Source organism: Mastigoproctus giganteus, chromosome 4 (assembly GCF_048544385.1).
Source record: "Mastigoproctus giganteus isolate SK-2022 chromosome 4, ASM4854438v1, whole genome shotgun sequence".
Lineage (NCBI taxonomy): Eukaryota > Metazoa > Arthropoda > Arachnida > Uropygi > Thelyphonidae > Mastigoproctus > Mastigoproctus giganteus.
The window spans coordinates 49,532,894-49,548,020 of NC_143578.1; the positions used below are offsets into that span (position 1 = coordinate 49,532,894).

Consider the following 15,127-nt stretch of genomic DNA (forward strand, 5'->3'; position numbering starts at 1 on the left):
AAGGCCTAATGGCAGCATCTGAGCTGTGCTAGTGGTTGTGTCACACCTGGGACAGTCTTCCACAGCATGTTGGCTAGGAACAGCCAATAGCATGGATGACCTTGGGGTCCATAAGGTTCCCATGGTCATTTCAAGGCAATGTTTTATAGTTTTTACATTTTACAACTTTTTTATACTTTTTTTTTTTGCCATTCATCCATCATTCTCATTCACACCAGGGGGGGGTGACTTATTAAGCAAACAAAATTGACACCAAGCTGTCAATTCTACCTGTCTAATTATTGCTTTTCAAATAATTCAGTGCTTGTTTAACCATTGCTTTTAAAGATAAAGCAACAATTTAAACAAGCAAATAATTTATAGAAAGCTCTCACAATTTAAATGGCATACAAATAATCAAATTTAGGAGAACATTTATCTAATTGAACAAAAAAACAGAAACACACATTTATATAACAATTATACTAATACTAATTTTTTTTTTTTTTAACAAACTTCCTGTCATACTTTTGCATTCTGCCTTTGACATTTATACATTCAACACTATTTCTCGCATTCATTCATTCATCCAGGCACACATGTTTACCCTTACATTCACACAGCCCATTTCACTTAGACTCCACAATCATTCGCTAATTTTACTTAATTTCCACATTTACTCTTTCAGTACTCACCCTTTCTCACACATTCATCCCCAGAGGTGTAAATTATTATTCACTCACCATTACTAGCATTTCCTTTCATACTCTCACCCAGGGCCGTTTTTACCACTAGGCAAGCCTAGGCAGCTGCCTTGGGCCCCATCTTTTTAGGTGCCCAGCACTCCCCAGAATGAAATAATTTTTATGAAAAAAACATATTTTTGTTTTATATATCTGTTTGATAGTAAAAACGAATTGCATCTGTTACATGTTTTTATATTATTTTCTAACAATAATTTAAATTTTTTTAAATAAAAGTAATATTTTATTTATGCATCGTTCAGTGAAAGCTCATCGCTTGATTTCAGCAGATCAACTGACTCTCAAGGTCTCAAGCACTGACTCTCAGCGCTTAGGTCAACTGTACGTGGCCAAAAAAAATCGATTCTAGTATTCCAGATTATCCGTGTAACCTTTAATTAAATATCAATATAAAACTTTTAAGAATAGGGCCTGAGTTCACCAATTTGCCTAGGGGCCCATACATGTATAAAATCGGCACTGCTCTCACTTTGCATTCACTCCAGTTCTCATTTATTCAATCTTCATTCATACTAGCATACTTCAGAAATCTGCAGGTTTCTGAAACCAGGGGTCTTCATGTAGTGAAATGTGGCTCTTCCATTATGACCCACAAACCAAATGAAACCCCATGAAATGGGCACACTTGACATCACCTCTAAACAAAAAGCGAAATTCCAAATATCAAAAAAAACTTATGGGATCAGAATGGCATCATTTTTATTGATTTCTTGGAGAGTGCAACAACCTTCAGCAAAGAAAGATACTGCTTGTCCCTGGAAAGCTTAATCAAGCTCTGAAAACCAAAAGATCTGAACTGAATTGGCAAGACATCAAGTGTCATCAGGATATTGCAAGGCTGCACACAGCACAGATGATACTGTCAGAGATCTCCCAGCTGAGTTGGAGTATAATGCCTCACTCAACCTATATCCCTAACCTTGCCCCATCAGATTTTTTTTTGTTTGGTAGACTGAAGGCACACCTGTGTGGTAAGATGTTTGAGAGTAATATGGAACTCATTTCTGACATTAAACGTTGGTGTAAACATTAGCCTCCTGATTTTGTGCAGTCACTGCCTGAAAAGAATTTGGTGGTCACGGGCTCGAACCCCGGTCTAATCAAGAAGCGTGTGCTATGTACTGCCGCTCCTGCCCACCTGGCTACTGAGGCGCCTTTTAATGATGCTATTGCACTTAATATATACATAGCCCACCCTTGTAATTAAACAAATGATATCCTCAGGTATTCTTTTAGCATATATTTTTTCCTATTTAAAAAAAATACTCATAAATAAATGAATGATTGTTTGAATGCTTCTTATTTAACTAATAAAATTTCAAGAAACTTTAATTTGGTAAGGAAATGTTTGTAGCCCACCTTCATAAAAAATTTTCTTAACTGATACTCTATTAAAAATTACAACCTTCTGAAATGCATTGCTAATAATAATAATATGCTTCTTTGTTCTCATTCCTGTGCTCATTCAAAATACTAAGAATACTAAAAGTTCATTAAGCTTTCCTTTTTGCAAATCCAAAAAATGAAAAGTTCTCAGGACAGTAAATAGTATTGAAACCCTTAAATTTTTTCTTCTCATTGGCCACCTATTACAGTATACAAGTCCACAGTCCACTTCAGCTGTCTGCATCAAAATCTTATTAATCTGTATTCTACTGATTAGTTTTGACTGGTTAGCCAAAGAAAGCTTATTTTCTTGTTTTGAAATGTCAAGCAGGAGTGATTGTGGATTCAGTTTAGTTCCAACAATGACATTCAACTTGCATCTTATTTATCTCTAACTCATCTAATCGAGCATTAATACACATAATCAAGCTTCATTTTTTGTCATGGTTTATTTTTATTATATTTTTATTTTTGTTGATTTATTGTAATTACTTATTATACTCTTTGTTCCACAGCTATTGCTAGTGAAAAATTAAAAATATTTGGAGTGCAGTTTCATCCAGAAGTTGACCTTACCACAAATGGAAAACTCATGATGAAAAATTTCCTGTATGATGTTTCTGGACTCAGTGGTACATTTACCATGCAAAGTCGTGAAGTTGAATGCATAGAATATATTAAGAAAACTGTTGGCGCTAGCAAAGTTTTGGTAAGTATTCAGTATTAATAAGTTTTACATGTTATAAATCAATTCTAAACATATTTAATAGTACTTTAAACCAGTAGAGTGTAGGTGTAGAACACCTACACGCTACTGGCTTGCATTAGTGTTTTGATATACACACCACATGGAGGAATGCCACCCCTCTGTGTTACCAGGCAATACTAGGTGATAGATGACTCTCATCAACCGGTGTAATACCACCACGTTGCTTATTGGAGGCTTGAAGTGGTGGAACCCATGTTTAGTCTCCAGAGCTAAGTTCCAGTCAACCCTTCCCCATCTCTTCCATCATGCAGCATGACTGATGACTTTTGAGGTTATGATGAACATCATGGGGAGATCCAATCTTCCTTACATTTTGAGGGTACAGCTCTAAAACAGTATTTCCAGGCCAGCTGCTAGTTACTACACTGGATCAAACCGATTGGTAACTCTTTAGGAGGCTTTGGGATCAGCTAATGTATAATCTTGCTACCTCTACTCTGCAAGGTAGTGACTGGTGGGAGTCCGAGTAATGCGTATGCAGGAGGCATTGTCGAGGGTACGTTATGTCAAGGATCTGGGTATATTCTTACCATGTGTATGCCATATCCAAAAATTTCATTACTTCATACAGCATGTCCCCCACATTTTTTCTTACTATCGAATACACCATGAATTGTCAAACTAATAGCATTAGTAGTAGTAGTAGTAGTAGTAGTAGTAGTGGCACATGATGCAAGAAAGCAAGTGTAGGAGCTTATGCAGCATCAGCCAAAAAAAATCACACCATTCCCTCCAAATGCCTGTCCAGTTTCTCCTTAAATTTATTTAACCTATCAACTTCTACAACGACAGATGGAAGTTTGTTCCAGCAATTAACCACCCGCTGGCTAAAGGCAAATTTCCGCACATCTATTCTACATCTGTCCTTTCTTAATTTGAACTTATGTCCCCGTAGGTTGGTAATCTGAACAAGTGGAAGGATCCCATCAGAATTCAGCGTGCTCAACCCATTCAAGGCCTTATAGACCTCAATCAGATCACCGCGCAGGTGCCTAGTCTCCAGCCACTGCAATTTGCAGAACTTAAGCCTCTCTTGGTAAGAGAATCCCTTCATTCCCCTCACCAATCGTGTTACTCTTCTCTGTACACGCTCAAGCAAATCTACATCCTTCCTCTACTAATGCTAATTAGCATTAGCATTAGTAGAGGCATTTGATGCAAGAAAGCAAGCTTATGCAGCATCAGCCAAAAAAAAAAAAAAAAAAAACCCACTTCCACTTCACCCCTCTGTTCGTTCAAAATACCTGTCCAGCTGAGCCTTAAACTTATTTAGGCTATCAACCTCCAGCACAAGGGATGGCAGTCTGTTCCACCAACCAACCACCCGCTGGCTAAAGGCAAATTTCCGCACGTCTATCCTACATCTGTCTTTCCTCAATTTGAATTTATGCCCTCTCAGGTGATTTTTCTGAGCTAGAGGAAGAATCCCATCAGCATTGAGCATGCTTAAACCATTCAAGGCTTTATACACCTCTATCAGATCACCTCGCTGGTGCCTAGTCTCCAGACACTGTAATTTGCAAAACTTAAGCCTTTCTTCGTAAGAGCACCCCTTTGTTCCATTCACTAATCTTGTTGCCCTTCTCTGTACTCGTTCCAGCAGCTCTACATCCTTCTTGAAATGAGGCCTCCAGACCTGTATACGGTACTCTAGGTGTGGCCTGACCATTGCCTTATACAATGGAATAATCACCTCCTTATCCCTGCTGGAAAAATTCCTGTATATCATTGACAATACTCCATAAGCTACTCTTGCAGCCCGTCTGCACTGCTCAGAGAACTTCATATCTGCCTGCACAACCACCCCCAAGTCCCTTTCATTCTCTACCACTGTCAGTGTAGTACCACAGAGTTGATACGTTGCTCTGGGGTTGCTGTTTCCCATGTGTAGTACTTCACATTTGTCAATGTTAAACTTCATTTGCCACCTCTCAGCCCATCTGCTCAACCTTTCCAGATCCTGTTGCAGCAGCATAGTGTCAGTAGTGTCCATGACAACCCTGCCAACCTTTGTATCATCTGCAAACTTGGACATTAAGCTTGATATACCATCATCAATATCATTTATAAATACAGAAAACAACAATGGACCCAACACTGAGTGCTGAGGGACTCCACTAATAACATCAGTCCACGATGAGCAGTGTCCATTGATTACCACTCTCTGTCTTCTCCCCCTCAACCACCCCTTTATCCATAGCAGCAATTTGCCTCCAATGTCACACTGCTCCAATTTGTGTAGCAGTCTTCCATGTGCAACAGTATCAAAAGCCTTTCTAAGATCCAAGTATATAATATCAAAGTTATTCCCTGCATCCAGCTCTTTTGTGACTGCATCATAGTATCCAATCAAGTTGGTCAGGCAAGACTTCCCCTTAACAAAACCATGCTGTGTCTGAGCTATAACTGAAGTCTTGTCTAAATGATCCTGCAGTGCTTCTTTAACCAGTGCCTCCATTAATTTTCCTGGAACAGAAGTTAAGCTCACAGGTCTATAATTACTTGTTTCAGCCTTTGATCCTCCTTTGTGAATTGGGATCACATTTGCACATTTCCAGTCCATGGGTACCTCCCCTGAGTCCAAGGAAGCTCTCATAACTATGGCTAAGGGTTTGCTTACTTCCTTTGCTGCCTCCTTTAATATAATTGGATAGATCCCATCCACCCCGGGTGCCTTTCTTGTGTTTATCTTCAACAGTTTCTCCTCCACTTTACTCCCGGTTATTTCAAGATTCTGTAGCTTACTGCTAGAGTTGAATACACCTCTGGCATTCCCCTTGCTGAATAACTCCTCATGTGTGAATGTCGATGCAAAATATTCATTTAGTTTGTTAGCTACCTGAGCAGGATCATCAACAGTTGACCCATCAATATCAAGTGGACCAATCTGATTCATCCCCTTCCTTCTAGAGTTTACATAAGTAAAGAACTCTTTGCTGTTTTTCTTTGCATCCCTTGCCAAGGATTTCTCGTAATCTGCCTTCGCCTGCCTAACCTCCTTTGTAACTTGGTTGCATATCAACTTGTATCTATCATAGGCTTCTGTGTCATGTGTTAATTTGTAAGTATCCCATGCATTTTTCTTCTCTGCCATATGCCTCATTAGTTCATCTGACATCCATTTTGGCCTAAACCTTGAACAATATTTCTTAGTTGGTATGTAAAGCCTAGTAGCTTCGAAGATAAGTTCTTTGAATGCTTCCCATTTTGAATTTGCTGTTGGTAACATCATCAGTTGGTCCCACTGTATAGAATTTAAATACTGTCTCAGTCCATCGTAGTCGCCTTTACAGAAGCAATAACCCTTCCCTTTACCCCTAATGGTAGTTACCTCTTTGAGTAAATCCCACTTCAGCACACTGTGATCACTGCCACCTAGTGGTTCATTTATCTGCAGATTCAGAGTAATCTGAATTCATTTATCTGCAGATTCAGAATAGAGTAAGCTTATCTGCAAAAAGATCTAAACCTCCCAAACACTTTCTAGTTCATTCCACAAATATACATGGTCTCAATTCTAATCTCAACGATGTCCATTTCCACTTGCAGTCTGCCAAACCCCATGTACTGTTTCTGGCAGAATCTCAGTTATCAGTTGATTCACCCACTGCTCATCTCAGTTTCCCAAATTATTTGCTGTATGATTCCTTTCGCCTCAAAGGTGGTACTTGTGCATATATCCGTTCCGATATTCCCTGTCAGAGACTTGGTAATTTGGAATCTCCTCGTTTCGATCTTCTCTGGCTTAAAATCTCTCTACCTCATTGTTGTCTCTACCGTTCTCCCAACTCCACTAATTGCTTGGAGCTCTTTGACTTCCTCTCTTTGCAACTTGACTTTCTCCAGTCTACTTTCCTAACGGTGAAGTAATTTTCCTTGGTGATTTTAATCTTCACAACTCCAGCTGGCTTCCGTTTTCTAGTCACACCGACCCAGCTGGTCGAGATGTTGAGGCTTTTGCAATTACTAATGACCTTGCACAGATTGTTCATTTACCTACAAGAATACCGGACAATCCTAACCATACAGCCAACACGCTTGATCTTTTTCTCACAAACAACCCTTCTAAGTACATGGTCGAAGTGAGTGGTCCTTTAGGCACCTCAGATCACAACTTGGTGATTGTCTCTTCTCCAATGGAGCCTTTATCTCCTGGCTATTCCCAACCTCGTATTGTTTGGCATTACAAGAATGTAAAATGGGATGACCTGAGAGATTTCTTTTCCTTGGTCGGATTACTGTTTCAAAACTTCTGATGTCAACGTTTGCTCAGACGTGTCAGTGAAATTATTCTTGTTGGAATGGAATCCTTTATTCCACACTCCACTTTAAAATCTCATCCTTTATCTAAACCTTGGTTTTCCAATAAATGTGCTAAGGCTTTTCAAGAGAAGAACATTGCATATCGTAATTGGCTTGTTTCCAAATTTTCAGATTCATTTTCTGCCTACACCAAAGCTCGCAACAATTGTAAAGCAGTTATTAATCAGTCCAAACTAGATTTTGAACAGGCTATAAGAGTAGAAAACTTGCTTCTTGCCCTAATGGCAGCCAAGCCTTCTGGTCTCTTACCAAAGCTATTTACTGCAACTTTTGCCCTTCTCTGCTCCCACCACTGTCAAAACCAGACGGTTCTGTTGTCACTTCAGCCAAGGATAAAGCTGACCTGCTAGCATCCCATTTTCTTCCAACTCCTGTATCAATGATCTTGGTAAAATTAAACACCTCCCACCATTCCCAACACGCTCCATTCAATGCCTCCTGTGGTCTTACGTCAAAAGGATGTCAGAAGGATTTTGACGAATCTTGATGCTAAGAAAGCTTCAGGTCCTGATGGTATTTCTCCACTTGTTCTCAAAACAACCTGTGCTCCTGAACTCACCCCTGTCCTTTGCCTCCTTTTTTCACTTTCTTATTCCAAAGGTGTTTTTCCTTCTGCTTGGAAATTTGCTCATTTCCAGCCAGTTCCTAAAAAGGGTGTCAAATCCCTCCCATGAAATTATCATTCCATTGCAATTACTTCTACTCTTTCTAAAGTAATGGAGAAATCAATTAACTCTCAACTCTTAAACTACCTAGAAACCTTCCATCTGATCGATGATCGCCAGTATGTATTCAGTCAGTGTCGATCCACTGGTGATATTCTGGCTTATGTTACCCATTTATGGACAAATTCAATGGAAAAGTTCGGGGAAACACAAGCAGTTGCTTTTGACATCTCAAAGGCTTTCGATCATGTTTGGCATAAAGTTCTCCTAAACAAGCTTCCACCTTATGGTTTTCCAACTGTTTTTTGCAATTGGTTATCCAGTTTTCTCTCTGATCACTCACTGACGGTGATGGCTCTGTCTTCTAATTTTTCCAGTAATGCTGGTGTTGTTCCCCAAGGTTCAGTTCTTTCCCCCACTCTTTTCCTCTTGTATATTAATGACCTTCTTCCATTGACCAGAAATCCTATCCATAGTTTTGCCGATGATAGCACATTGCATTCCACTTTCCATTTTGAGAAACCTTGCCCTGCTCAATCAACTTCAACTTCTCAAATATCCGCTACCAATTCTTTAAATGCCGATCTCCGGGTAATTCTCCAGTGGGGCAAAGATAACTTAGTTGATTTCAATCCTTCTAAAACTCAGTGTTTTCTTATATCTCGCAAAAAGGATTCTTCTGCTCCTATTCTTATCTTTGGTGACACTCCAATTTCTTGGCAAAATGATATATCTCTTTTGGGGATTACCCTGACTTCTAATCTCTCTTGGCATAAGCACATTACAAATATTGCTTTTTCTGCATCTAAAAAACTTGTTTTTTCTCTTTCACTTTCGGTGTTACTTTTCTTACAAACAGCTGTTCACTCTGTACAAATCGCAAATCCACCCTACCATGGAATATTGTTCCTATATCTGGGGCGATGCCCCGAAAACCTCTCTCAGGTGTCTAGATTCCATTCAGATGAGGGCAGTTAGGTTAATTAATGACTCCTCTCTAACAGAGTCTCTCCACACTCTGTCTCATAGACGTACTGTTTCTGCTGCATGCCTTTTCTACAGATACTTTCATGGGCACTGTTCTTCTGAATTGGCTTCTATAATTCCCACTCTCTTTCAAAAAACAGTCCGAACACATGTCGCCACCAGCCAACATCCATTTACTGTCCAACTTCAAACTCACAGAACCAACTTTTCATCTTCCTCATTTATTCATTCAACTGCCGTTTTCTGGAACAACCTTCATACGTATTTCCTGAAAATTAGTCTACAAAAGTTCAAGTCTAATGTCAACAAATATCTTCTTTCGTCTTCTCAACCTCCAACCGAAGCACGGTACTAAGTACTATAGGTTCTAATACCTCTTGTGTTTGGGCTTTTCATAAAAAAAAAAATATATATATATATAAGAAAATGAATGACTATGACACCTTTTGCAACACAGAAAATATATTAGCTTGTAGCTGCCCACAGAGGGTAAGTTAATGGCAGGTGGTGCAGGGCCATCTTTAACTAAGGCTTTTACATACCATCCAAAAAAAGTATTCCCCCCACCACCAATAGTTACTAATCCAGCTGACTATTTAATTTCTCTGTGCTATCACCTTCAACTATCCATGGAGATGATTAATAACTCACTGGCTATAGGAAAACTGAAACTTCTAATGATTAAGTCTGCAGTTCTTCCCCATAGTCCACATATTCAAAGTCTCCTCGTGTGGTGCCTTTTTGGAAATCTCACCAGATGCATTGCTGTCTTTAACCAAAACTTGATGTTGTTAAAGGGCCAGATATGGAAGACATACCTTGTTGGAATATTTCAAGTGCAGTCTCATAATTGCCTTATAATGTAGAATTAAAACTTCCCTATCTGTGCAGATATTGCATATCCATGTCAATTAGTCCCATTGCTGGCAACATGTCAGGAATATTCCATTTCTGTAGTATGTGGAGTCACATCATAGTGCTACTTTTAAACTTGCATTGCCGTACGTGTGTGGTTATACACAAATGAACTGCATTTAAAAATATAAAAAGCAATAAATCTACATTGAAGAGAAAAAGAGGAAAACTTGTACATAACCAAGGTAAGAAAATTTTACTCGATTTTAATGTACATTTTAATAACAAAGCATTAAAAAATAGAGTATACATATCAAGCAAGTAATAAAGTTTTTTAGTGTAGCAAAAAGATTTTTAGAATGATTTGTGAAAATGATTCAAAGTCAAGCAAAGAGTAAACATTCTCCTAAGTTTCTTATCACCCGAGAAATATAAAAAAATTTTTTTTTTAATTTTTCTCTTTTATCACAATAAATATTTATGATAAAAAATAAAAGTGCCAGCTATACCTAAGTTAATTCCAGGATTAAAAGAAAATAAAAATAAATTTTAATTGGCAAAGAGAAACTTTAAGAAATTTTTTACAAGATGGGATTTTATTGGAAAATATCTAAATGCAGAAGTAATGTTTTGATGGAGAGAAATGATACCATACATAGAGAACAAACTATTTATGGAAAATGAAATGAATAAGAAATTAAAGTGTTAACAGTTGACTCGATGGTGATGAAAACAACTATTAATATTAAAGCTTGTTACTAATAATATTAAATATATTTTCAGCTGGTAAGTGCTAAAAAGAAACCAGGAACTGAAGTTCCTAGTTTCTTTTCATATTTGCTTAGTGTATATTTATATATAGGCAGTTCTCGCTTTACGAGTTCCAGGATTTATGAGGGTTTTTTTTTTTTTTTTCCCTCTCTTTTTCAAGTATCAACAAAATTGAAAATATGAACATTAATTGCAAAAAATGAATGTTAAACTTTCATAAATACCGGATTTCAAACGACGCGTGTAGCTATACAATACAGTGTACCCCACTTTACGATATTAATCCGTTACCATCGTATCACGAAAATATCATAATGTGAACCCAATGACATTGTTTTTTGGCAATTCATTCCATGACCTTGGAAGTTCAAATTTTTGTTATATAACTCCCTAAAAGGTCGTTTTTATAGTGTAAATTGTATTAGTTACCAATTCAAATCATTAAATGCACTACACTTTCATCATTATCATATGTTCTGTTATAAAAACCAATTTTGAATGGCTTTGTGATATTTTTCTAAAGCACATTTTTGGAAGTCACGACCATAAAACAATTTGCACTTTCTAGTTTATTGGGCTTTTCTGTTATTGCAAGCAATTATAAATGGGTAGTAAACTCGATGTTATTGCATTTGTGAAAATACCGATAGCTCGAATTGACATAAAGTCGAGAACTACCTGTACACTGAAAGTTGTATTCTTTAAAACAATTTTTTATTATGAAATAAGGTTTGTGTTTCATAAAACTTGTAATTAAAGTCTAATATCTATATATCTGATTCCCAGAAGTTTTATTTCTTTTATTTAAATTCAATTGTAGCCATAGGTTTTGCTGCACCAGCAAAAAAAAAAAAAAAGTCTTTCACTCTTAAAAGTATCAATCCAGCTAAGCTTTGAATTAAATTCCTAGATTTCAGTTGGCCCTAACCTGTTCCAGTAATTAACAAGTCACTGGCTAAACAAATTAACATGATGAACCCACATATTGAACTTATTTCCCCATTTCAGATAATGGAATCAGCTGATTTGGTCACAAACAGAGTTTGAGGGAACTGACTGTTCCCTCTCAACCTCTCTGTGAAAAAACATTAATTAATTAAATACTATCATGGGTGAGGCATAATTGTTTGATAAATTTCATAGGACACTGTGAGCCTTCCTTTTAAACTCTCTGCACTTCATTGAAAAGTTTAGATTTCCCTGAATAATCCCTCAATTCCATTTCTTTTCCTCTGTTCTTTTTAATTCAACCCTCCTTCAGTATTTTGGGATTATTTTACGAGTGTAAAACTTGCATTTTGCAGCATTAGTCAACCATGGAGGCTGACTTCATAAACTACATTAAAAGATTTCTATTGAAACTTGCCAAAAATTGGAAATTTTACCATTTAGACTGTAGGCTGTATTAAACCATATTAAAATATAGTGGACCCCTGCTTTACGATTGGTTCGTGTGATCAAATTACTTAATGATGGACTCTCCATAATAAATCAGATATGAAGTTTTCTGAACTATGCAAATGGTCTGCAAAAGTAGCTCATGGTGTCTTGTCAATGATATACAGGGATTTTTCTAGCAGGGATAAGGAGGTGATTATCCCATTGTATAAGGCAATGGTCAGGCCACATCTTGAGTACTGCATACAGGTTTGGAGGCCTCATTTTGGAAGGATGTAGAGCTGCTTGAACAAGTACAGAGAAGGGCAACAAGATTAATGAATGGAACAAAGGGTTGCTCTTACGAAGAAAGGCTTAAGTTTTGCAAATTACAGTGTCTGGAGACTAGGTACCTGTGAGGGAATCTGATTGAGATGTATAAGGCCTTGAATGGTTTGAGCAAGCTCAATGCTGATGGGATTCTTCCTCTTGCCCAAATTTATTGCCTGAGGGGACATAAATTCAAATTGAGGAAAGACAGTTGTAGAATAGTTGTGCGGAAATTTGCCTTTAGTCACCGGATGGTTTGGTTTCTGGAACAGACTTCCATCTGTTGTTGTAGAAGTGGACAGCTTAAATAAATTCAAGGCAGAGCTAGACAAACATTTGGAGCAAATGGATGGACGAAATGGGGTTTTTTTTTTTTTTTTTTGCATATGCTGTATAAGCTGGCTTTCTTGCATCATATGCCTCTACTAATGCTAAAATGCCATTCACTATAAAATAAGTAGTAAGCGTCTGTCAGTATGATTGTTTGTGAATTGAATTTTAATAGTAAACATCACAAATTTTCACTTTATTATATTACCAATTAACAAAATTAAATGATACGTGAAAATTGGAAGAATATTTTCCACAGGTTAGCAAAATAAAAATAAATTTATGCTTACGTACATAACTTAATTAACACTGTAATATGTACATACTAACTAATTGATATTTCTGTTCACTGACATTTTTCGGGGAGGGTTTAAAATTTAAAACAGTAAAAAAGATAAGCAATCAGTAACAAAGAACATGGCACGCACAAATTACAACTAACATGATATGCACATGTGAGAGATGGAGTAACATGTTTGCAAAACTTAAAGTAGAAATGAAGACATAATTTTGAAATTTTATGTTTTTTTATGTGATTGAAGATTTCATGCAAAGGGAAACATTTCCCTAATAATGTAAAAACCCAGACAATTCCAGCTATTGGCATTATCGCAAATGCAATAAGATCGAGTTTACTACCAGTTTATAATAGACTGCAGTAACAGAAAATCCCAATAAATCAGAAACTGCAAATTGTTTTTATTGGTTTATGGTAGTGACCTCCAGAAATGTGCTTTAGAAAAATATCACAAAGGCATTCAAAATTGATTCTTATAACCAAACATATGATAGCAATGAAAGTGTAGTGCATTTTAATGATTTGAATTGGTTTTTGAAATTAAAGCAGCTGATTCCACTAACAAGTGATCATGTTAACCGGCGACTACTTATTTCACTTTACGTTGGGATGGGCTTACGATTGTCTCCCAGCTGACCATGTGGTCCTTCCTCTCAGCTTATAGCAGCGTTTGCAAACATGTTGCTTACATGTTTTATTTTTGCATCCTTTAGTTGAAGTGATTTTTTGTGTTGTGCTTTAATCAATATATTAGTTTTAATAATTTTTTTTTTAATCAATATGTGCATTATAAAAATCACCCATTGTAGAGATAACTAGCTTAGTTATATAGTGAAATTTTCAACTTCCGAGGTCTTGGAATGAATTACCAAAAAAACAATGTTTTATTGTGTTCACATTATGATATTTGCACGATACAATGGTGTCTCTGTAATGGATTAATACCGTAAAGCAGGGGTCCACTGTATTGTTTTTAGTAACATTGATTGTTAATTCATTTCAAGAGCAATAATTAATTTAGATTTTAAAAAATGATATGGTATAGATTGCTTCCCAATCAAAATCATTGGGGAGTGGTGGCGGGTTGACTGGTAGAAAGCATCCCAAGATTCTCTTTCATTCCACTTTGACAGATGTCAGTGGGACAGAGGTACTAGTCATTCACCCCTATACAAATGAATGCATCTGAATAAAAATGCATAAAAAGATTAGTGATTTGGCAAAAAAAACTATTCCAAGAGAAATAATTACATTTAAAATAATAACCTATTTGTATTAATTGTACAAGCCATAAATATTAAATCAGAACTTATTTTATAAATTTATTATGTGTGCCAGTGTGTACATAATAATGCCATGGTCAGAACATCAGAATACTACATTAAAATATGAAAGGAGCATCATCATGGTATTTTAATTTACAGATAAGAGAAAAGGCATTAATGCTGCCATGCTGATGCCTCATGTTGTAGCAAGTTGCTAGCAGAGAATCTGAAAGGTGACAACATTCTTTTTAATTTCAGGAAAAGGTGTTTGGGTTTTTTCAGTTCTTCTTGGAGTATATCAACATTTTATCTTTTCTTAATGGATTGAAGTACTGTATGTGTTTTTTCAATAAAAAATAAAAATAAAATTTTTCCTAAAATAAAAAAATTATAGGCTTAAAATATAAAGATAAAACTGTCAGTTTCTTCCATTTTCCAGCTTAAAAACGATTAAATGCATGAAATTTCAAACATGTGCACGTGCATATATGTGTATAAACTTTTAAAAAGTAAAAAGTTTGAAATTTAAAAAAAAATATATATATATAATAAAAATCTTCAGCCACTGTCAGTCCACTGTAGGATGAAGGCCTCCTCAACAGGTCATGTTGACAGAATGGACCATAATCTGCCACGATGGCCCAGTGAGGGTTGGCAGATCGACTGTATTTAACAGTCATGGACTTAACCCCGGTCTGCTCAAAGGGTGTGTGTGCTATCGCACTTCTGCTTATGACCACTCAGCTACATATTATTCATCAGTTTTCAAATTTATTCAAAATTTGTTTCAAATGTAATGTACTTCATGCAACTTTTTGCTGTGCATTAAAAGAAAAAATTGTGCAGCATTTTGACTTAAACTGTCTAACTCCTCTCTGTCTTTTGAAGTTACTGGAAAATTTTTAAGATTGGTAGCTTTGTTTTTATCCATTCTTGGAAAATCTGAGAACTACTATTAAAATATGATATAAAATTATCTGTGTCATATGTAGATGTGATGTGGATAACTTTATTATAGATAACTTAGT

At 36.5% G+C, this 15,127-nt stretch overlaps 1 protein-coding gene across 3 annotated transcripts in view; it reads left to right on the plus strand.

Annotated features, from left to right (window-relative positions):
• Window positions 1-15,127, plus strand: part of bur (GMP synthase burgundy) — a 182,154-nt gene that overhangs the window by 93,084 nt on the left and 73,943 nt on the right. For all 3 annotated transcript variants that reach the window (XM_090372708.1, XM_090372709.1, XM_090372710.1), the window contains exon 7: window positions 2,645-2,838. In XM_090372708.1, the coding sequence (XP_090228834.1) occupies window positions 2,645-2,838 (194 nt within the window). The remainder of the gene's footprint in view (window positions 1-2,644; window positions 2,839-15,127) is intronic.